This window comes from Limanda limanda, chromosome 13 (genome assembly GCF_963576545.1).
Source record: "Limanda limanda chromosome 13, fLimLim1.1, whole genome shotgun sequence".
In the NCBI taxonomy this organism is placed as follows: domain Eukaryota; kingdom Metazoa; phylum Chordata; class Actinopteri; order Pleuronectiformes; family Pleuronectidae; genus Limanda; species Limanda limanda.
The window spans coordinates 15,446,953-15,469,254 of record NC_083648.1 but is presented as its reverse complement, the minus strand read 5'-3'; the positions used below and the strand labels follow the sequence as shown (position 1 = coordinate 15,469,254).

The 22,302-nt window shown below is 44.4% G+C and overlaps 1 protein-coding gene across 1 annotated transcript; it reads left to right on the top strand.

The window, feature by feature from the left end:
- The first annotated feature begins 41 nt into the window (after positions 1–41).
- On the top strand, positions 42–11,403 carry onecut3b (one cut homeobox 3b). The gene is made up of 2 exons (XM_061085103.1): positions 42–1,122; positions 11,045–11,403. The coding sequence occupies exons 1-2, from the start codon at positions 42–44 to the stop codon at positions 11,401–11,403; spliced, it is 1,440 nt and encodes a 479-aa protein (XP_060941086.1).
- Positions 11,404–22,302: the final 10,899 nt, after the last annotated feature.

Below are 22,302 nucleotides of genomic sequence, written 5' to 3'. Positions count from 1 at the left end.
GGGGAGGGTGGGACTGGGGGGAAATATATATCGTTTCAGCCATGGAGCTCACCATGGAGAACATTCACAGCGTCTCCTCGCACTCCCAGGTGGGAGACCTCATGAGCTCTCATCACGCACGGCCGTCTCCGTCCCCCAGCTCCACTGCCAGGAACCTGGTCTCGCACGCACCCAGCGCACGGTCAGCCATGGTCACCGGCATGGGCTCGCTCATGGATGGCTCCGGCGGGGATTACCGGACAGACCCGTCCGGGCTCTCCGGTCACCTGCACCCGTCCATCAGTATGTGCGAGAACGGGATGAGCCTCAGCAACACGTACACCACCCTGACGCCCCTGCAGCATCTACCTCCAATATCCACCGTCTCGGAGAAGTTTCACCACCCGCACTCGCACCACCACGCTGCCGCCCATCAACGCCTCTCCGCCGGGAACGTCAGCGGCAGCTTCACGCTGATGCGGGAGGACCACCGGGGGCTCGCCTCCATGGGCAACCTGTACAGTCACTACCCCAAAGAGATGTCCGTTTCTGGAATGGGCCACGGCTCGCTCTCCCCTCTGTCTAGCGGGCTGGGCTCTTTGCACAACTCCCAGCAGCCGCTTTCAGCCTACGGTCCGAGTGCGCACCTCTCCGCCGACGCCAAGATGATCTCTCCGGTGACAGGGTTTGAGTCCCACGCCTCCATGCTGTCCCGAAGTGACCAAGATCACCTGGCGAGGAGTTTAGGCGGTCACGGCCACAGCATGATCTCCAACCTGAACGGCATGCACCACCACCCGCACAGTCACCTCCACTCCCAGGTGAACGGCGCGGTGATGCTCGGGGACCGGGACAGGCACAGCCACGGAGCCGGCCAGGGAGTAGCAGGGTCGAACGTCCAAGCGGAGGAGATCAACACAAAGGAGGTAGCTCAGAGGATAACGGCCGAGTTGAAGCGATACTCCATCCCGCAGGCCATATTCGCCCAGAGGATCTTGAGCCGGTCGCAGGGAACCCTCTCAGACCTCCTACGGAACCCCAAACCCTGGAGTAAGCTCAAGTCAGGCCGGGAGACCTTCAGGAGGATGTGGAAGTGGCTGCAGGAGCCCGAGTTTCAGCGGATGTCTGCTCTCCGGCTCGCCGGTAAGATACTTCCCTCTCTGAATTAATATTTCACATTACACATAATCAGTCTAAACTAACAGCCAGCCCCCTCCCACCGTTATTTTTAAACTATAAACAGGAACTAAAGCAGGTCTAAAAGATTCAGCACCACGGACAGCTCCACCGGGCAAAATAAAGGGCACAGAGGCACAGCGGCTTCACCACTGAAATGAACTCCCTCTCCGTTTCCTACAACCCGAAACAAACAAGTCTTTACAAAATATAACAAGAGAGCGGGTTTAATTGTAGTTCATTTAGATCTCTGGAGACCAGTGATGTTTATGACTGCTTTGGGCGTGTACATTTGCGTTTAAGCGGGCTGTTGTTGCCTAAAATCGTAGGTCTATATTTTTGATCGGCACACAGCAAATCGCCATTGATTCACAATAAACCTCGAAATAGTTGCCCTCCCTCAACGCCTTCTCTCTCCCCCTCTGTCTTTCTCTGTCGGACCATAAACACAGCCGCGGCGGTGGTGCGACCACTGGGCCAACCAGTTGCGCGCAGGAGAAACGGGGTGACCCCAGGCTGCCTGATCAATACGCCAGTTCCCACTCTCCCTTTTAAATGTGGCACACGGATCGATACTCGTTTCGGAGCTGAAAGACGCAATAACCGCACGGTCTCTCCGGCTTTTCATTTAGTCCTCTGGTGTAAAAGCTCTAAATTTAGACACTGTATGATCGCTCCAACTTATTACTTTAGTGACAGGCTTTTACGCACGGACAGACCCGTCCTTCACATGCGTTGTCAGTGGAGACAAAATTAAAATGTGACTTCAAATATCAGCAGAATGTCACTGAATTAAGGGAAGACGCAGTTATTGCAATTGCAAAATTAAAAAATCTACTAAAAGACACAGGTTGTGTTATTGAAAATGTCCAACCCAGCCAATGATCCCTGGATCTGTTTCAAGGCAACGTTAAGCTGCATGAACAGTTGTGATGAAATATTGATTGTAGCTGGGACTGGGATTGGTAACAGGGACAAGGTATGTGGACAAGAAAATATACAGAAGGTTTTAGTTTTTTATTATATTTTAGATGCTAAAAAACAAAAACCTGGGTGATGAGAATAAGTAAAACATTAGCGCAAATTTTCACTCACAACAGTGGTGAACAAATGGTTTCATCAACTCAGAAGAATGAATGTCAAATGAGTAAATAGATAGATTGATAGATACATTATTAAGTTAACACGTAATCATGATGTTTTGCATTTGATTCATCTCTTAATTCAAGCTCTTATTTTGGAGAACAGCGTCACATTGTTTTGAAGACAACATAGATAGATAGATAGATAGATAGATAGATAGATAGATAGATAGATAGATAGATAGATAGATAGATAGATAGATAGATAGATAGATAGATAGATAGATAGATAGATAGATAGATAGATAGATAGATAGATAGATAGATAGATAGATAGATAGATAGATAGATAGATAGATAGATAGATAGATAGATAGATAGATAGATAGATAGATAGATAGATAGATAGATAGATAGATAGATAGATAGATAGATAGATAGATAGATAGATAGATAGATAGATAGATAGATAGATAGATAGATAGATAGATAGATAGATAGATAGATAGATAGATAGATAGATAGATAGATAGATAGATAGATAGATAGATAGATAGATAGATAGATAGATAGATAGATAGATAGATAGATAGATAGATAGATAGATAGATAGATAGATAGATAGATAGATAGATAGATAGATAGATAGATAGATAGATAGATAGATAGATAGATAGATAGATAGATAGATAGATTGATAGTTGGATAGATAGATAGATAGATAGATAAGGATTAGAAGCCGGGGCTGTGAGTGTCATTAATAGTGTAGCTCTGTCCTTTCAGTGTTTGCCTGGGTTTGCACATAGGAGATCAATACGGCTGTTTCCCCTTCCCAACCCCCTTCTCTTCCTCTCCTTGGTGCTCTCCCTCTCTGTTTTTCTTTCTCTCCCTTTCTCTCCGTAGCATATGAAAATAACATCACTATTTTTTTACTGGTTAACCTGGCAACAGGCCGGCAGGTTGTTGGGCTTGTAAATATCAAAAGCCAAACAATTGACAGGAGGGCGATGAGAACATGTTTCATAAAGTCAAACAATGCACACAGCCATTTTCCGCCCTTCCTGCTCCCTCTCTCTCCCTCTGTCTCTCTCAGTCTGTCTCTCTCTATCTCTCTTATACCAGCTCCATCTTTGAATGCCCATCAAACTTGCTTGAGCCATGAAAGATTAATGCCAGTCTGCCGTTCCTCATGTTTTCTGAAGAATTCAAATGGACCAAATTGGGATGTACAAAACTTCCGTTGGCACCTGCTGCTTAAGTGCAAAAGTGAGAAAAAGCTAAACTGGCGTGTGGAAAAAGAGCTGGAAAGCTGGGGAGATGCCATTGATTGAGTGAGGGCAGGCAGGTTTGGGCTTTGTGTGAACAGCCAGATAGAGGCAGGGTAGTGAAAGGATCAATACCGACCTTAATAATTGATAAGTATAAGGGAGAAGGAGAGGGGGGAGGAAAGAGAGTGGTAGTGTTAGCACATGTAACAGCATCTTCTAGGTAAGCAAAGTCAGATCTGTGGTTAACAGTGGAGGACCACACGCCATGGTATCGCTGCCTAAACACCACGGCTGAGGGCATGTAAGTGGTTTTGAAGAACGCTGTTTACACCCCAAACATCCTGTGAAATATCAATAGCACAGATCTGACACCATGTGGGGATAGTGTAGACTTACACGGCTGAAAACTCACATCAGAACACAAAGCAAGAAAACAAACCTATCTGGGAATTTGCTGCAAAGAGGTTGTAATATTTATAGTGAAACCTGCAGGGCAGGGAGGCTGATGTGTTAACACCAACATGAGAAGAGCATCTTACAGTAGACAAAGAGCATCAGAGCATCCAGTTGCCTATCGAGTTGTAGTAATGAGTGTTTTGTGCTCATGTCAGCGAATCCTTAAAGCAATCCAAGGTTGTGATGTCATTTGATTTTAAAGGTTGCTATGCTTTATGGGGATTGTAATATGTCTTTATGGAGGCATGCAAACACGTGTGTGTGTGTGTGTGTGTATCTGTGTGAGTGCTTCCACATGCACATATGTGTGTGTGACTGGGTTATAGAGTGTGTCTGCACTATACATTGTTCAGGCTTATCTGACTCGTTCTGAATCGGTATTGATTTCCTCTCCTCTGCTCTCTTCAGTTCTCTCTCTCTCTCTCTGTCTCTCTCTTTCTCTCTCTCTCTCCCTCTCTCTCACACTCTCTCTCCTTCCCTCCCTCCCTGCCTCCCCCCTTCTGGCTCTTCTGGCTCTGAACCAGCATCAGCAAAGCAGATCCTCTGCCTTCCACCCTGATTTCATCGCTGCTCTCTGGTCATCCCTGTCTCTGTAACTGGACTACCTCATCTCACTGGCACACAGCACGCTGTGAAATATTTGGACACTCAGTAAACAAGAGTGACCGTGTCACGACCTATAACATTTACAGACTTTATAACATACTCAGTGAACAAGCTCGACATGCAGTAGCATATACACACTGTAAAACAACCTCCAGCCAAACATTTGAAACATCCTTATGTTTCATGCACCGAATGAAATAAGATATTTGTGGCACTAAATGACCAAGAACCACAGATTCATCACAGATATGAGATAAAAAACATGCATCTTATCTTAATGATAACAGCCTCACTTTGTTTTGTAAAACCTCGGTTAACTATATCTTCATGTCTCACACAGTTTGGTGTTAAAGGTGAAAACACCATACAAACATTTAGAGTTTTCTGATAATTAAAGTAGAACATTTTCCAATTTTAACTTTATTATCCTCAAAAGGAAATTTATTACACAGGACATGGTTTCATTGTTATATTATACAGGCTATAGTTATATGTATGACAGACTTAATTGACATAAACATAGACATACAGACAGTACATAAAATGTATTTTAGCATTTGAGCCACATTTTAACACCATGTCATAAAACAATCGACTTTTAATTTATTTAAAGAGAACATTTCAAAAATCTTATAAGTGAAAAATAATAATTGGAGTACACAATTTGAATTTTTAGCCAGATTTACATTGAAAATCATGGATTTTACATTTATTAGTTTTTAGAGTGTTTGGCTTCATATTTCAAACAGCAGGTTGTTGGTATTCTGGCCGCACATTTCAGCCAAACATTGTTGTCATCATTCTCCGCAAATGTAAGATCCCACGAATTTTTTTTTTACCGAAAAGAACATCAAAGTAAATATATATGAGAAATTAAAACAAATTTAAAATCCGTCGCATTTAAAATCCCTGTATAAATCGACCACATAAGCAGCCTGTTAAGACCAAATCCATCTTTTCTTTAATATCACACTTTTATTAAATGTTTTAAGCGTTTCAGAAACTAGTTTTTACGAGATTCGTTCCAAAACTCGAAACTCCGCATGTCTAACAGAAGCCTGTGCTCTCTGTGGGGAACCGTAACATTCTTATTTTGTGATTTCCGTGTTAAACAGAGCAGACAGGGGGGGAAGTATGGATCAGCGGAGGTTTTATAGACTGTAGGTGTGCATGTGACAGACTGTGCTGCTGTCCATCACTCGTCTCAACACGACAACACAGGCTTTACATCGACAAAGAAACGAAAGCTTTCAAATAACCCGATCCTGGTCAATGGGGAGTGTTTTAAGGCTGAAGAGACACTTTGGTTTCACCCGCTGCTGTGTGTTGTTGTAATGCGGGAGGGAGGAGGAGGGAGCGTCTTTTTTTAAACTTCCAATCAATGAATGGGCCTATAATATGATCAATTGAATCAATAACCGTATCCATCTGAGGGGTGTGATTGACGCCAAACTGTTTCTCGCCTGCAGTAGTCCGTCCAGGGCGGGAGAGGGCCCGTCTCACCGCACACAAAGCCCGATCTCATCCCTCCGTCCAGGCGTCGACTACCACTAGCAGCAGCACGGTGCGGTTAGTTCACCGTCTGCCACCCTCCTTCTCTCCCCCCCCCCCCCCATCATCCCTCCCCTCATGTCTCATCTGTACACACACACACACACACCTATTAACCTTTTCTTTTTTCTTTAATTGTTGTGTTTTTGTTTTTGTGTATTTCGAGCATCAGGCCCACATCTCAGTTTCATGTGTGTTTAATGTGAACTAGACACCTTAAATGACATCTCGCTGCCATGTGACAGCCACAAACTCTGAAAGAAAGATGGCCGAGTTCGAGTCTGTGGTCCTGCTGTTGTGTAATTCTGCCTGTTACACACTGTAGCTATAATAAACTGTCTTGTTCTTGACTGAGAGGGTGAGGAAATGAAAGTTAAAGGCCACCTCTTATCAAAAAGATATGTTTTTGCATATAGATGAATTTGCAGAAAGCCGCATTCAAAGCCATATGTTGAAGAGGGAAAGATTTTCTATGTGAACAAGTCTGTTGATCTGGAGACAGTGATAATGGACATTTCAGTGATGTAGGACTTCTGGTAAAAAACAACATTTTGCATGTACAATTTTTTATTTTTCAATTAAAGGGCAGCAACACATGTAGTTGTGAATTTGCTATTCGGTAATGAAACTAGTTTGAGGACACATGCAACATACTGAAGGAACAGCAGCGGGTTTTGCTTTTGCTTGTAAATTCCTCTCACATACTGACATGTGCTGCAATAACAGTCACAAAAAAACCAACATCCACCCACTCGTCTTCACATGTAAGTGCACAGTCGGGACAATAGCAGCCACTTAAGTGATAAAGCAGAGCTGCTCTTAAAAGGAGCCACGAGTGCAACTTAACACGCTGCAGAGCCAGCGAGTTAATCTTTGGACCCACAAGAGGTCGAGATTAAGCAAAGTGGCAGTTGGCTGATACCTTTAGCATCGTTGACACCAGGGGCGTACGAAAGAGGCAAAGTGAGCAAGTGCCACTTGAGACCACCGAGTCGTCCCCTGCCTGGTCTCTTCAGAAACGCTCGTTTGGTAATGAGGCATCCTAAAGATAGCCCACCAACGTGTGCTGCTCGTCTCCTGAGGGGTGTCTCTAATGAGCAGCTCCCTCTTTCCCCTTCCCCGTGGTCCTATTCATTGCTTGGGTTGTCCACAGGGCCAGAGGACTCTCATTTGATATGGACCTATTGATTATCTGCAATATGGTTTGACCGTGCAGGTTCGCCAGGCCTTTTGCTAACTCCCCTGGCTTCACTTGGTTATGGACGGCGGATGTGTTGCTGCAGGAGGCCTCCGAGCCACGGAGCCACTCTCGAGCTGATGGAGGAGAACCCGAGTGGTGTTGGCATTGTAAAATGGCCGGTAGCGCGAGTTGTTCGAAAACAGGCATTACATATTAAATTATCACTATATTAGCACTAGCATTCAGTCATTACATTAGGGAGTATTGAGTTGGGTTGGAGACAGCACTTAAAGAGCCGTGAGGAGATTCTGGCATGGCTGGGCCTGAACCAATTGAATAAACGTTCCATGAAATGGTTCTGAAGTGCAGATCAATCAATAGGGGGGGCTATCAATCTGAGGGCAAATTAAAACAATTGAGAAAAACAAGCAGAGTTGAGGAAGTCGACGAGGGATGGAGTGATGTATCAGTGGAGGCTCTGCTGCTGCTGCAGGGACAAACACGTCACCTCCATGTGCTGCCGGTGGGTGGGTGAGGGGTGGGGGGTGGGGGTGGGGGGGCGTCTTGTAATTATGCTTTGCTTGCAGTAACAAAGCATGAACAATGGCAATTCAAACACATGCACGCTCACACACAGGCATGCATGCATACACATGTGCACATTTATATTGATCCCCCCCCACCCAACAACCCCCCCCCAGACCCACTCACAGTCAAATCTGTTTACTGCTGTTGTCTAAACCTGCTGTAAAGTCATCAATCATTTGCATACACCACCTCCACACAGGAGCCATGCAGCTTTATTCCCTCTCTTCCCCCTTCATCTCATCCCACCTCCTCCCCCCCACCCCCACCCCCCCCCCTTTCCTCCTCCACACATGTGCACCAACACCTCAGGACTTTTAGTTTTCTCACGCACGCCCACAGACCAAAACCTCGTGCACACGCACACTTTTCCTCCATTCTTAATAGCCCCCGAATAAAAAACAACCAGGGTCACAGATGAGAGACGTCGTTGTGTCCTCCTCCTGCAGAGCTCTCAGACTGGACGACTGCCACATCTCTCTTTTGTTCTTCCACAGATAAACAATTTCTATCTGTCTGTCACGAAGCGCGCTCTTGAGCTATATTACCCAACACACACACACACACACACACACACACACACACACACACACACACACACACACACCGGCACGCACGCACGCACACACACACCTCGGGTCTCGCGGATCGATGGGGATCGATCGGGTGGGGAAGGGAGCCCTGATTACTGGACCACGTGTTCGGGAGAAAACCGCGGAAAATCGATCATTGCAGCTTTTTAGGGCAGCAGAACAGAACAGACTCCCTCCAGTCTCCACAGCCGGGGAGCCGAGCCATCTGACGGTGCATTCAGCCACGGAGCAGCGCTTCTTTGTCAGCATTTCACATCACGCTCCTCCGGTTTCAACACACAGGCCCACAGTGAAAACAATTTACCCCCCATAGCCTCATTTAGCCCCAGGAGAATTTCATCATCGCAGAGTGAAGTTAGTTTCTTAGTGAGGGTTTAAATATAGAATAAATTAATTACAATATACACTAAAATATAAAATCACCACACTTCACATGTCTGCAGGGATTAAAAACACATACATATTTTTGTTTGATCCAAGTGTTTCCAAGATGAGTACCCTGTGGCACCATAAGGATGTGGGCCACTTCCGGCAGTGATGATGCACCTCTGGCCTTGTGGCCCAGACAAAATGGACAAAGTGGAACAACTTGTAATGTAGCAATCTGTAATCTGCATTTGAACCTTATGTTGCTGACTTGTTTAATAGCAAATGTATCTCAAATGTATTTTTTGACAAACTAGCAGCGCTCTAGGTCAGGTGTAATCCGTGATAAATGGTGAATATGGCCCAAATAGCACAAAACTAATTCTGGCCAACGTTTACCCCTTTGCTTGACATGGGATATTTTAATGGCTTACATGAAAAGTGGGAACATTATTAACACAAACATGTGACTCGCACTTATTCCATCTTGTACATAACATAACATTTAATCTAGCTGATGCTTTTATCCAAAGCTACTTAAAATAAGTGCATTCAACCACAACGGTACAAACCCACAACAACAAGAATCATGTACATTCTGATTCTAATTGCATTATTAGTATGTGCCACCACAACCTTTTTGCATTGCTGTAGCCACACCACAAGTACACAGCAGCTCTAAAAAGTGCTCTTCTGTACATAAAGAACATTTGCGTGCAGGGTGAAATTACACTGAATAGTTCAAACAGAATATAAACAAGTTGTGGTCTATTATCTACCCACTTTATATCACTGATATCTATCTGCTTATAGCTTAGTGCCCTCTGTACGTTTTTAGATTGATTTCACATCCTACAGACTGACCTCTGTTTTCCCTTCATGTCACCGCACTGTGGAAATTGACTTGTAGAGGTTTGAATATTAAATTATCATCCTCCCCTTTTTTGCCAGCTGTAAACAGACAAGAGACATAAAGAAAGTGATCTAAGGAGAGCTCGACATCTGGATGCTGATGTTCAGTTTTGCATTCACAAGCTTTATTGTAAGTGTATAGTTCATGTTCGTGGCAAAACGTATGATTTAATTAGTTTGTCTCTTAGGTGCAAAAATCGAAACAAACAGAGTCTTGAACCTGTGAGGTTGGACTCGCTCACACCAACACAAAGAGCTTTCTCACTAGTTTGAAGCTGCTGTGGACAACCACCTATAGTCCACAATTTAAAAGCGAACAGAAGATAAAGACAATCGACTGTCGAGCAAGTTTCAGATGTCTTTTAATGCCATGTGTGAAAAAAAGGACATACAACAAAAATACATACAACAATTTAAAGGCTGAACAATGCAAAAGCCGCTGTTAGTCTCTGAAGGTGGTCTGGTGCTTGGGGAGACTGGTTCAAGAGAGATTTCATGATTAAATATCTCAGTTTTCGACTTTCAGAATGTGACCATCTGACATCTTGCTTTCCTTTCTGCCTTTTCACTTTCCACTCTCTCTTTTTTGTTGCCTGCATCCTCTCCCTTCACATGTCACTTTATAAGCTCCTGAAATAGGCATACTTTACATTTGAACAAGTAATCAAACCGCAGAAACTTGGACTATGGGCAGAAAAGGTCTCTGGTTCGTCTCTGGTTCGACTCCACGGAGAAACAACAAAAAGACGAACCTGGATTGATCTGTCCAAAAATCCAAGAGGATTCTCCCTACCCTGTCTAGTGCCCCTGAGCAAGGCACCTTACTCCCCCAACATCTGCTACCTGGGCGCCGTACATGGCTCACTGCTCTGTGTGTCCTGCACCAGATGGGTTAAAAGCAGAGGTTAAATTTCCCTCCTTGCATGAGTGTGCTTGTGCATGTCTGTGCATGTGTTTGGGACAAATAAATAAATGTATCTTAATCTTAAATGAAATAATACAATTCACAGAACATTTAACATTCATTATTTGTCCTATTCAATCTTGCATCCTGTTTCCTCTTCTGATTGTTCCCTCGCTCAGTTCAATGTCTTTGTTATTTTCCTTTAGGTCATCACCAGGCCCCTCAAACATACACACCTGACCATGTTGTCATATGTTGCATCATTTGTTCCTCCACTATATGATCTATTCTGAAACCTTACAGGCGCTTTGAACATCTCAGTGGCAATAAAACTCTCCTCTCTGTCCGTCTTCTCTCCTCTGCTTGTTCCCCCCTTCTCTCTCCAGCATGTAAACGCAAGGAGGAAGACCGAGGACGAGAGCGGAGCCAGGTGCCAAAGAAGCAGCGACTGGTCTTCACCGACCTGCAGCGTCGCACCTTGGTAGCCATCTTCAGAGAGAACCGCCGGCCCTCCAAGGAGATGCAGATCACCATCTCCCAGCAGCTGGGCCTGGAGCTCACCACCGTCTCCAACTTCTTCATGAACTCCCGCCGCCGCTGCACGGACCGCTGGGGGGGGGGCACAGAGGAGCTGGGCCACGGCGTGCACGGCCACCACGGGCACACGCCTCACGGCAACAGCAACCACAACACCTCACACATCCAACCCGGTACCTCCTCTGCGTCCACGTTTTCCAAGGCCTGAAGGTGGAAGGGACAAGATTGTTGAAGGGATGGGAGGGGAGGGAGGAGGAAGGGGGGGGGGGGGGGGGGTTCTCACTGAAGCAACGGGCTGCTATACTCTCTGATCCTGCAGCGCTTTTAGAATGTGTATACTTCAGATCATCTGATTCCTCTGCTCACGGTGCTGCAGGACCTGTGCAGGTGAATCAGATCTTCTCAAAGCTCCTCGTGTTTTTTTCTATGAATTTGAATGTTATTCTCGCAGGGGGCCTCCTCACACATGCATCTCAACCTGTGACTCCCTCAAACCAAAGATCCAGTAGCTTTCCACTCGTGGCTCTTAAAAGAATCCACCTGAAAAACCAAAGAAAATCCATCCACCACTCTCAAACACAGCACTGTGGGTTCTGTGCTGGAGCCTGGGAGGGGGGGTCAGGTTTTTAAACACACCAAAGAATCACTCATGACAAGGAACCGGTGGCTTTAAGACAGGGAGCCTTTAACAGCTCTTCACAAATCAGACAGAAATCAGACAGCACACGTTTCTGTTGGGTCGTGATCAACCACTCGTCATTTCAGTAACACGCACTGTGGCTGATTGAAAGCTGCGTGTGTGTGTGTGTGTGTGTGTGTGTGTGTGTGTCAATTGGCCAGGTCCTTTTGACCCTCTTACCACACACACACACACACACACGCACACACACACACACACACACGCACACACACACACACACGCACACGCACACGCACACGCACTTCAATTTAGCAGCTCTGCATCACTGCGTGTGTGTGTGTGTGTGTGTCAATTGGCCTGGTCCTTTTGACCCTCTTACCACACACACACACACACACACACACACACACACACACACACACACACACACAAACACACACACACACACACGCACACACACGCACTTCAATTTAACAGCTCTGCATCACTGCGTGCGCGTCTGTGCATGTGATCCAGGGGTGTAATTCCTCTGCAGTGATTCCCCTGCTCCACCTCGGAGTAACAGCGCCACTTGCTGTCCATTCAAAACCCCCCTCTGGTCATGTTGAGAGCATGTTGCCGAAGTCACAACTCCCATCTCCAGCAGGCGTCACACCACATCACTAATCTAATAGGACACGGGTACCAGAACTCGACTCAAGCGTAAGTGTAACCAAACACACAGGACATCCTTTTATACATATTAGAATGTTTTATTTCGTAAGATTTGTCGTAGGGCTACACATGGCCACGGCCCCGTGTAGCCACATGAGAGGGCAATTTCAGGTTAAGAGGAGAACAATCAAAACCGGGACGACGCTCCCCACGTTCCAAAGGTGTCGTCCCGGAGTGTAGGGAGTAAACGGAGGGAGGGGTGTGGGGGGGTGGGGGTGGGGGTCTGCTCTGTTCTAGTGGCCAAACGCAGAGGTCAAACGTCACAATATAGGATCCCGAGTGCCAATGATGTTTGCCTCTTTTATGATAATCAGAGAACAGGCGCGGCCCCGCTCCCTCGCCACTGTGTCCGGCCCACGTTACATTACAACCTTCAGACTGCGAGCACTATACGGGCGTGTAGCCTGGTCCATACCTCAGAACCAAACATTGACGCGGCGTGAAACACAATGAGAAATGTCTGTAAATAATCTTTGAGTTCATCTCTCTCTCTCTTATCTATTCTCTATTTATCTACTCTCTTGCTATCCCCCCATGTCCTGTTGTGATTTTCTCTTTTCGTTTTTCCCTCCTTACTATTGATGCGGGTAATATCAGTACCATAGACACATGGTTGCTCTCTTGACTATTGTGCTATGCTGTGCTGAAACTATATGTAAAGAAGCACCTTGTCAACCAAATGTAAAAAAAAACTTAAATATTGAAAAAAAAAAGAAGAAGAATCTACACGTCATAGACTGATCCTATGCACAGACAAGGAGGAGATACCACAAGTGACTAACTGTGCATATTTGTGAATACCTGTGTGATGGACCGTCTGGACGAGAAGGAGCTCTTTCTTGATCTCTGAACTTTGACCCCTTTTGAACTGGACTGTCACTGCATTCCTCTGCTGATAGTGTTTTTTGGTTACCATGAGAACCGCCTCATTTTATCTATGCCTTTTTATTTCTTTCTCTATCGTGGGCTAAGCCACTGGTTGTGTAGCATCTTGTAGCGGGAGATAATCATATTAGAGAGGAGACGCAGACAGAAGGAAGAAGGGGGCAGCCGAGGAGGCAGGAGCACCAGGCAGGAGGCCCGTCATCAGACTGGTAGGAACCATCCGGGTGACATTCCTCTGTAGATCAGGTTCGGGTCGTGATGTGGTGCACTAGAACTGGTTCCATGTACGAGGTGTCATGCAGGACTTCTACTAGAATCCAGATGGGGAAAACATTGTAGACTTTTAGTGCAGATGATTGAAAATCAGACACAAAACCAAAAACTGTAAATAAAAAACAGATGGACGACACGTCTGTACTTTCTCCCACTATCTGGAGATGAAGCCAAAACATTCTGGATATGAACGCTGCCATCTTGCAAATTTGGAGGCGGAGTCTGAGCAGTAGCAATCGGGGGATGGACCTGTGAGGGCGAGGTCCCATCGATATACATGCTCGACCAATCATGAGGCAATCTGAGCTGTCATTCACATACTGTCAAATAACAAATTAAATCCAAACGTACCGGAAAAAATTATCACTTGGACTTTAACAAGTACTTTGACTTTTTCATTTGGTTCGTATTCAATCAACTAACATGGCGGAGGCAGGGTTTATGAATTATGCAGCAAACCGCCACTGTAGGTGGCGATCCAGATGCTTTGGCTTCTTTTTTAGGGAGAAATTTTGTCGTCTGTCCATACATACAGTCTATGCCCAAAACCAGAGAGTCATGGAAACAGCTGTGTGCATGTGTGTGTGTGTGTGAGTGTGTGTGTGTGTGTGTAAGTGTGTGTGTGTGTGTGTCTACCCTCTCAGAATAGAGTGGACTGTGACACAGCCATCAATACCAAAGATACTTCAAGCCTGCTGAGTTCACACTGGACTTGGGACATGCACACAAGCAAACACAACACGAATGCCAACACACACAATGCAGATTCCATGACGGGTGCAGATATGCTCCTATTTGCACATACACACACACACACACACACACACACACACACACACACACACACAAACAGAGCAGTCGTGCCGCATGACAAACACACAGAGGTGTTTGTCATGTGGGAAGCGTTGAGTGCCTTTTTCCTTCAACCAGGGGTTGGACTGCTCTGAACACACACACACACACACACACACACACACACACACACACACACACACACACACACACACACACACACACACACACACACACACAGTTGATCACACAAGTGAAGGGGGGCACACACTGGGTGAAGGGGGGAGAAACACTGGAGGGCTCCTCATGACATTAAAAAGCCACTTTTGTTCTGAAAGGACTTTCTATGGGAAAAGATTGCTTACCGCCATTTTTTAAAAACATATTGATAAGATGTCTTCTGACTGAGTCCCCTCCATGATACACACACGCACACACACTCCCACCAGAGATATTTTTATGTAATTTATAATCGGAGTGTGGTTGTGTGTGTGTATCTGGCAGTTTACAAAGCCCTCTGATTTCACTGACTCAAATCGAAACCTTCTCTAAAATCAACCAATGAGCACCCCCCCCCCGTCCAGGGTGGAATCGCAGCAAGGCAGGCACGTGTAGACAATTCATCTCGATATACCTCAAATCTTTATTGTAAAGGTAATGTAGTGAAACAATAATGACAATGTTTAGCAATGAGAGTGACATTGAAGTCACACGGCGACATGATTGTTCTGTTTTGTATTTCTTTAAAGGAGAGTGTGTCTTATGGTTTAACATCTTTTTTAGTCATTGTTGTAGGTTTGCACGCCGTCCTTTAAGAGAGAGACTAAGAAAGAAACAGGTGGAGAGGAGTATACAGGGAAAAGATGGAGGGCAATTAATCATATGTGGCCAAGAAAGAAAGAAATCAGAAAATGTATCATGAATAATAATTGAAAACATCGAATAAGACGTCAAGGACACACTCCTTTCTGTTTTGCATCACTTTTTGGCTTCTTTTGTGTTGGAAGATTGTCTCCTAATGTGTGTTAAAGTGATTTCCCATATTAAAAAAAAAGAGATCCAACCGACGCACCTCTGTTATTAGGGGTGTGATGAGCAATTATTTTATGCATGGATACTATATAAGTGTATATAAACTGCAGGATAAACTGTACCTCTACAGGTGGAGGAGAGGGGGAGAAACAGGGAGAAATCTACTGGTTTTGGTTTCCAAATGATCTTTACATTCTTTTTTAGCTTTGTCGTCTTTTATGTGCTTTTTGTGTATTTGTATAAAAATGTGTATTTGTACGTGTATCAGCTTCATCACTGTGTCTCCCATCCCCCCCCTGTTGTAACCTCCTCTTCACACTTCCACCGTCTGTGTCTGTATTTACCGCTTGTTTCATCACGTAAGTGTGAGCGTGAGTCTGTGTTTGAGTTTCTCTGTTTTGTTCCCGTGTTTCGGCTCCAATCTGAATTCGATCGGCCCGGGTGTTTGTCTGCTTTAGGAGGCTAAACAAACACACAGCCGGGCAGCTGAAATACGGTTTCTTCCACTGCATCAAAATGGGATCATTTGCTTTTTCCCCCATCAGACAGACCACATAGCCCTGGAAGCCCCAGTGTCGATGTTCTCTTCCTCTTCCCTTACCAATCAATCAATCAGAACCAAGTGTCTTTGTGATGGTAGAAGACAATCAATTTCAAATAGAGCAGAGACAGAGTGGGGAAAAATGGAGGGAGAGAGAAAGAGAGCGATGGAGGAGGGCAGAGAAGCTGGCTGCACAGGAGAGATGGGAAGAACGGAGGAAGGACGGCTCTCAGATGGATCGGTGTGTGTGTGTGTGTTTGTGTGTGTCGGTGTGTGTGTGTGTTGGTGGTCACCTTTAACCTCTACAGTGGGGGGCCAAGGCACACAGGACCCTCCTCCGGCTATGAGGGAGGTGGTGGTGGGGGCTCTGGCTTGTTAAGTGGACAACTAATCGAAGATTTTGATCAAATGCCTGCACACATACACACATGCAAACACACACCCACCCACACACACACACACACATGCAAAAACACACATGCAAACACACACACACACACACACACACACACACACACACACACACCCAGAGCCTTTCTTCTGACGTTCATCTCAGAGATACAGTGCATCTATCAGCTCTGCCCTCTGCCTGTGGAGTTGGAATCAAGTCATGGGACAAGAAATACACTAAGTGAAAACCAGTATGGGTAAATTGTGTGTTTTGACTAAAACAAATAAAAAACAACCAATTGGCTGACTAGCCTTTCATTTTCTGTCTGATGGTCTCTTACTGTGGTGCTCTTTTGCCATCTAGTGGCGAACATCTGCACATCATATGATGAACATGAGACTATTTGTACTTTTGGTCAAGGGCTTCATGGTTTGGTCTAAAATCAGTAGTTCAAACTATATATATACTTTATAAGTACACTTATATACTTAGTAGCACTAAGTATTTCATACACTCATTGATATCAGTTTTATAAACATGCCACATTTTTTCACTAGATTCATGAACTATTCTCTGGGACATCATGGGAAATGTAGAACATTTTCTACCTCACAATTTCTGGATTCACCCCCTTATTTACTCTTCCCAGAACCACAATGCGCCCCCCCCCCCTCCTCCCACCAAGTTCCGTGGTAATTCAGTCGTTTTTAGTGTAATCTTGTAAGAAACAAACATGCAGACCAACCAACAAACAGACAAGGGTTCAAATATAACCTTATATTAAAGGATACTTAATGCTTCAGCACCAGATGGCCCTTTAAATCCATCACACAGCTACATTTTGAGCAGAAACCTATTAGAAGGTTTATCATCTAATATGGATTTTATATTTTCACCATGGATTTTTAAATTTGTTATTAAAATTCTGGAGAAGATATTCGCACAATTTTATTTATTATTACTCATTTGGTTTAACAATTGTGAAATAACAAAATGAAGATTCTGAATCTGTAATGAATGGTTAGGGTCAAAGTGTCAGTTTAAATAGACAAAATGTTTTGTCTGTGGAAATTAGCTGTTTATACAACACTGGCATGTCATCCACTTTAAGGCTTGTTTAGACATTTGTAGGCAAATAGATACTTATGTACACACCCATCAGTTAAAGAATAACCCCAACATTCTTCTTGACTTGGCTTTATTCCTCTTTTAGTTTTTTGTCAACACCAACTTCTAAAGGAAACGTCCGACTCTCCGGCTAAATGCTGCACAGCGTTCACCAGCTATAATTGATATCTGTCTCTGTAATGTAGCTTTTTGGTTGGAAACAGTTTCCTGCTGCTGCCTACATGAGAATGTTGAATAATATTGCTTATTAAACCAATGACCCTAGAGATATTGAAAACCTCCTGAGAGCTGAGGACACTTCTGTGTGGTTTTGTCAACATGAGCCACCTCTTTCACATAAAAGCGGTATGTTCCACTATTAATCAAAACTACTCTTTATAGCAGCTTTAAATGTTGCGTGGAACTATTGAACACATCATTTATATCTACATATATCTATATTTATTCATATTTACATTTTCTTGGGATTTTTATGTTTAACACTTTCAGTTTCACATTTATTCTCAAACATAATCCATCACATTAGAGTAGTGTAACGTGTATGTATGTGTGTGTGTGTTTTCTTAACCTCAGCCCTTTGGTTTGAACATCAAGTGACACAAGCCGACAACAAAGAGGGACACAGGACGCAGCTGACAGAGTCACATCATGCTTTTATGACGAAAAAGGAGTTAATTTACAAGACATACGGTATATAAAACACACATTGAAATAAAAAAAAGAACTTGTGTGTGTCTTTTATAGACAAGTACATTATTGTCCTATCCTTCCCTTTGAGACCAAGCAGCCATGGGACTGAGCACAATGTGGGTGATCCCTGGAGAAAAGAAGCAGCATGTTAAATCCTATATATTTCTATACCTACACTATTTACAGTTCAACAGTCATTTTCCTCTGTCAGACATGGCAAGGAGGTCTACAGATTGGATGACGTAATATGGCTAATATACCTAATATGTACAATTTCTGTTTCTTCCCATCCAAGGATCAACACATCCAGAATAGAAATGTGACAACTGAGGTGCAGTGAGATGTCCGTGAAGCCAGAGAGGAGGAGAGTCCAAATTTGTTTCTTGCTCTTTAACAGTCACTATTGTGAAATGTACAACTTTTCTGCATATATTAGCTCTGTATTCAATTGGAGCGCTCAGCACCCATTCCTAGGTTTCAGAAGTCACTAACGGACGTGTAAAATATGCACAAGTGCAAAAATAAAGTGATCGATGAAACAGTTTCTAAAATTTATAACGAGGTCGGTGCCTGGCTGAGAGAGAGAGAGAGACAGAGAGAGAGAGAGAGAGAGAGAGAGAGAGAGAGAGAGAGAGAGAGAGAGAGAGAGAGAGAGAGAGAGAGATAGAGGATAAGTTGACCCCATCCAAATTTGAGAGATACACTTCAGTATTTTCCATTAGAGGGCTCCAACAAATACAGAGCTAAACCAAAGACACTTTCCTCTGAGGAGTAGGGGAGGCGAGAGAGCGTCTCGTCGGCTCAGACCTGGAGAATAAAGTCGGAATCCGGCACCATCTCGTTCTTAAAAGGAGGAAAATTGTCTTGAAACGGTGTAATGGAAACCTAGGAATGAGTGCCAGCCAGGTCTGTGAGAGCTCTGTACACCTCCTCCTACTCCAGATGGATTCCAGGTCAGTGACGAGGTTCAAGATAGATCAATGAAAGTATGCCATTAATAATCCTATCGCCCATACTGCATTGATCAGTCCCACCGTCCTGCTTGGAATATCAATCGCTTTATCTACAGTTTACACATTTGAACGGATCCTCTGTTAGTTTATGTGTGTGTGTGTGGGTGTGTGTGTGTCTGTTCAATCATCCCAAGTGAAGAAAGAAATAAAGTTTCTCTCGTGAGATGAACGCTTATTTAAGTATCCGTAACACATTTGGATGGCCTCACATGCTCTTTTTTCCACCAGTCCCATGGCCAGCGACAATGGCACCCATCGCTCTCCGTACAAGTGCAGGTGAGAGTTTGGCAAGACCAATCACTGTTTACAAAAGGCATGCATAGATTAAACCTGCTAAGACCACGAGAGAGAAAGAACCGATCAGTTGGCGACCAGCTCTCGGTCCTGTACAGAGAAACAATGATGCAGTGATATTTTAGTCAAGGGTAGGGGGGATCTTTTGTCAAGGATTTGTCTAGAACCAGGCCAGGTTTGTTGCTCTTGACCAGAGGGGGAGGCCTGTCCCGATAACGCCTCTGCCCACGCAGGCGCCCCGAGAGCAAGGCATTGCTCCGAGACCCCCGAGCGCAGAGGAGATCCTCACGTTATGGCTATAACACAATCAGTGAAACTAACAGTCAATTTGCTCTCTTAAGTGTTTCACTGTAGGAGACCCAGAGCTGTTGGTTTATTTTCCTTCCCACATACAATACTGGTACATCAGCTGCAACAGTATGGTCCCAAGTTTTTGCCGTTACTCCCTTTGACCACTGGGGGTCAGTATTGCCACGTAGAAAGGGGGGAGAGGTGGGGTGGGCACTCGCACTTGCTCTGGTCAAGGTTAAGATGGAGCGGTCACTGTCCAAGGTGCTGTAAATAAAATAATCCTTCAGCAATGCTCCACTACATGTCGGGTCATACGTGACATGTCGTAGTTTACACTTATTCTGCTCAACAGATGTTAAGGAGCTGAGATAATAAGCCAAGTAATCACCCAGTCAGCTGAGCTCACTCCTCCGCCATCCCATTACTGCTCCTCTCAGCTCGGATAATTCATCTCAAGTCTAATCCAATCAAAACAGCAGCTGTAGGATCTGGAGTAAGAGATTCATTTAGGGCTTTTATGGAGTCAGGAATGACAGAAGGCTGCAGAGACGCTGTCTTGAGGGTGAGGCTAGCATTTTTAACAAAGCCCCCTTAAAATGTACGCTTCAAAAAACTGATGAATCATACATGTTTGGCTGGTTAGGACGCCATGGTTGTCAGCATCTGAGGGTTTGTTTTATTTTGGTCTGCATATCTGATGCCTCCCCCCCCGTGGAAGGCATCCCTAATAGTACTGCTGCTGCTGTATATGGAGCGTCTAGACTACGCTACACCAACCCGAGGCAAGGTCGAACCACAGGAGGTGGCGGGGGGATGCTCAGCCTACTTTCTCAAGAATCACAACACTAGAGATGAATCAGACTCGAGCCTTTCTCTGGCAACTACAAACACCAAAGAGTCTGCTTTGGTGCAAAAGCCGTGCACGCTGGCACCTCGTTCTTCTGAAGAGAACTGCTGAAGAATTGTCCTTGCTGAATCAATCCAATGACTAACGTTATCCAAAAACTTTACAAATAATTTAAGTAGTAGGAGCATTTAGTAGGAAGGGAAATTAGGGCCTTCCACTTTCAAGGACTTGTGGAGCTTCAAATTATAAAAGTGCTCATTTCCAACCCTGACCAAAGGTTAGTGTGAAAGGTCAAGTGCAGAAAGTGACTGAGGCCCTACAGCAACCCAACTGAAGACCCCCTTTCTACATGTGACAGTTAAAGTGACAAGATGTCAGCAGAGAAAATACATACATTTACAGTCCATGGGTTTTCATATCCAGAGAAAGGTCCCAGAGTGGCACTGTGCAGAGCGGGAAAGTTCCGGAAATGGTCTGTAGGAATGGGCAGGGAGTGAAATGGGAATCAATGTTCATTCTTTTTTTTTTCTTTTTTTCTTTTAGGAACCTGGGTCACCCCTTTCATCTTTTGTCTCCACCGATCCGACCGATGCTCCACGTTCGATGGCACCACGAGGAGCAAACAAATCATAGCACGACAACACCGACTCACCGACCACACAGAACACGTGTCTACTACCACACAACCATACTCCAGCCTAATACTGTGAACAGGGACAACGAGGGGTCGGGAAGAAATGCAGAGGGAGAAGGACAAGATCATAAAATGAAACACACCCTCATCTTTGCTTACATTTGTGATTGATGCCTACACAATAACACCATCAACAATCACTACAGACATTCTCATTGTCTTCTAAACCTACGTTCCACTGAGAAATACCAGGGAATGGAAACATAAAACAGAGGGTTGGCTCAGGGAGGGGAAACGTCTGTGAGGGCAGCGTCCTGTTCTCAACACCGGGCGAGCCGAAAACCAGCCGTCGACACAGTTAAAAGCGTTGTTAAAAAAAACAAAACAGGCCAATGTATTCATCTATTCTCATTTGGCCTCATGAATTTTTAACGAGCGTTCAGTTATTCATCCTGACACAGAAGTTGAGGTTTCATCATTCTTCACCAGGGACAAAAATGGAGATTGCAGGATCTATTGTGCAAAAAGTTTTTAGATTTGAGTCTCACTTATACATGGGCCAAATTAATCCCAACCCGCTTTAACTGTGTTGGACGTGTGCTTTAGATCAGTCAACCAACTTTTTAATGATCCTTTAAAGTGAAGCAAGACTATTTGAAACCCCTACCCCTGAACATATTATAATCTTTCTTCTATTGCCATTTAACCCTTTAATTTTATTCAAAAAACATTATAGAATTGGAGGAATGCAATTTTGAATCTCTAGTTTACATCCATCTTAAATAACATTTGGATTAAAGGCCTTTGTACATGAACGGCAAGACAGATAAATGTCAGAAAATAGCGCAGGCGAGTTTTGACTCGCGTGTCAATTCCCATTAACTGCATGGCAAGTCAGCGAATACATTATGAGAATTAAAAAATAAAAGGGATCATCAAGAT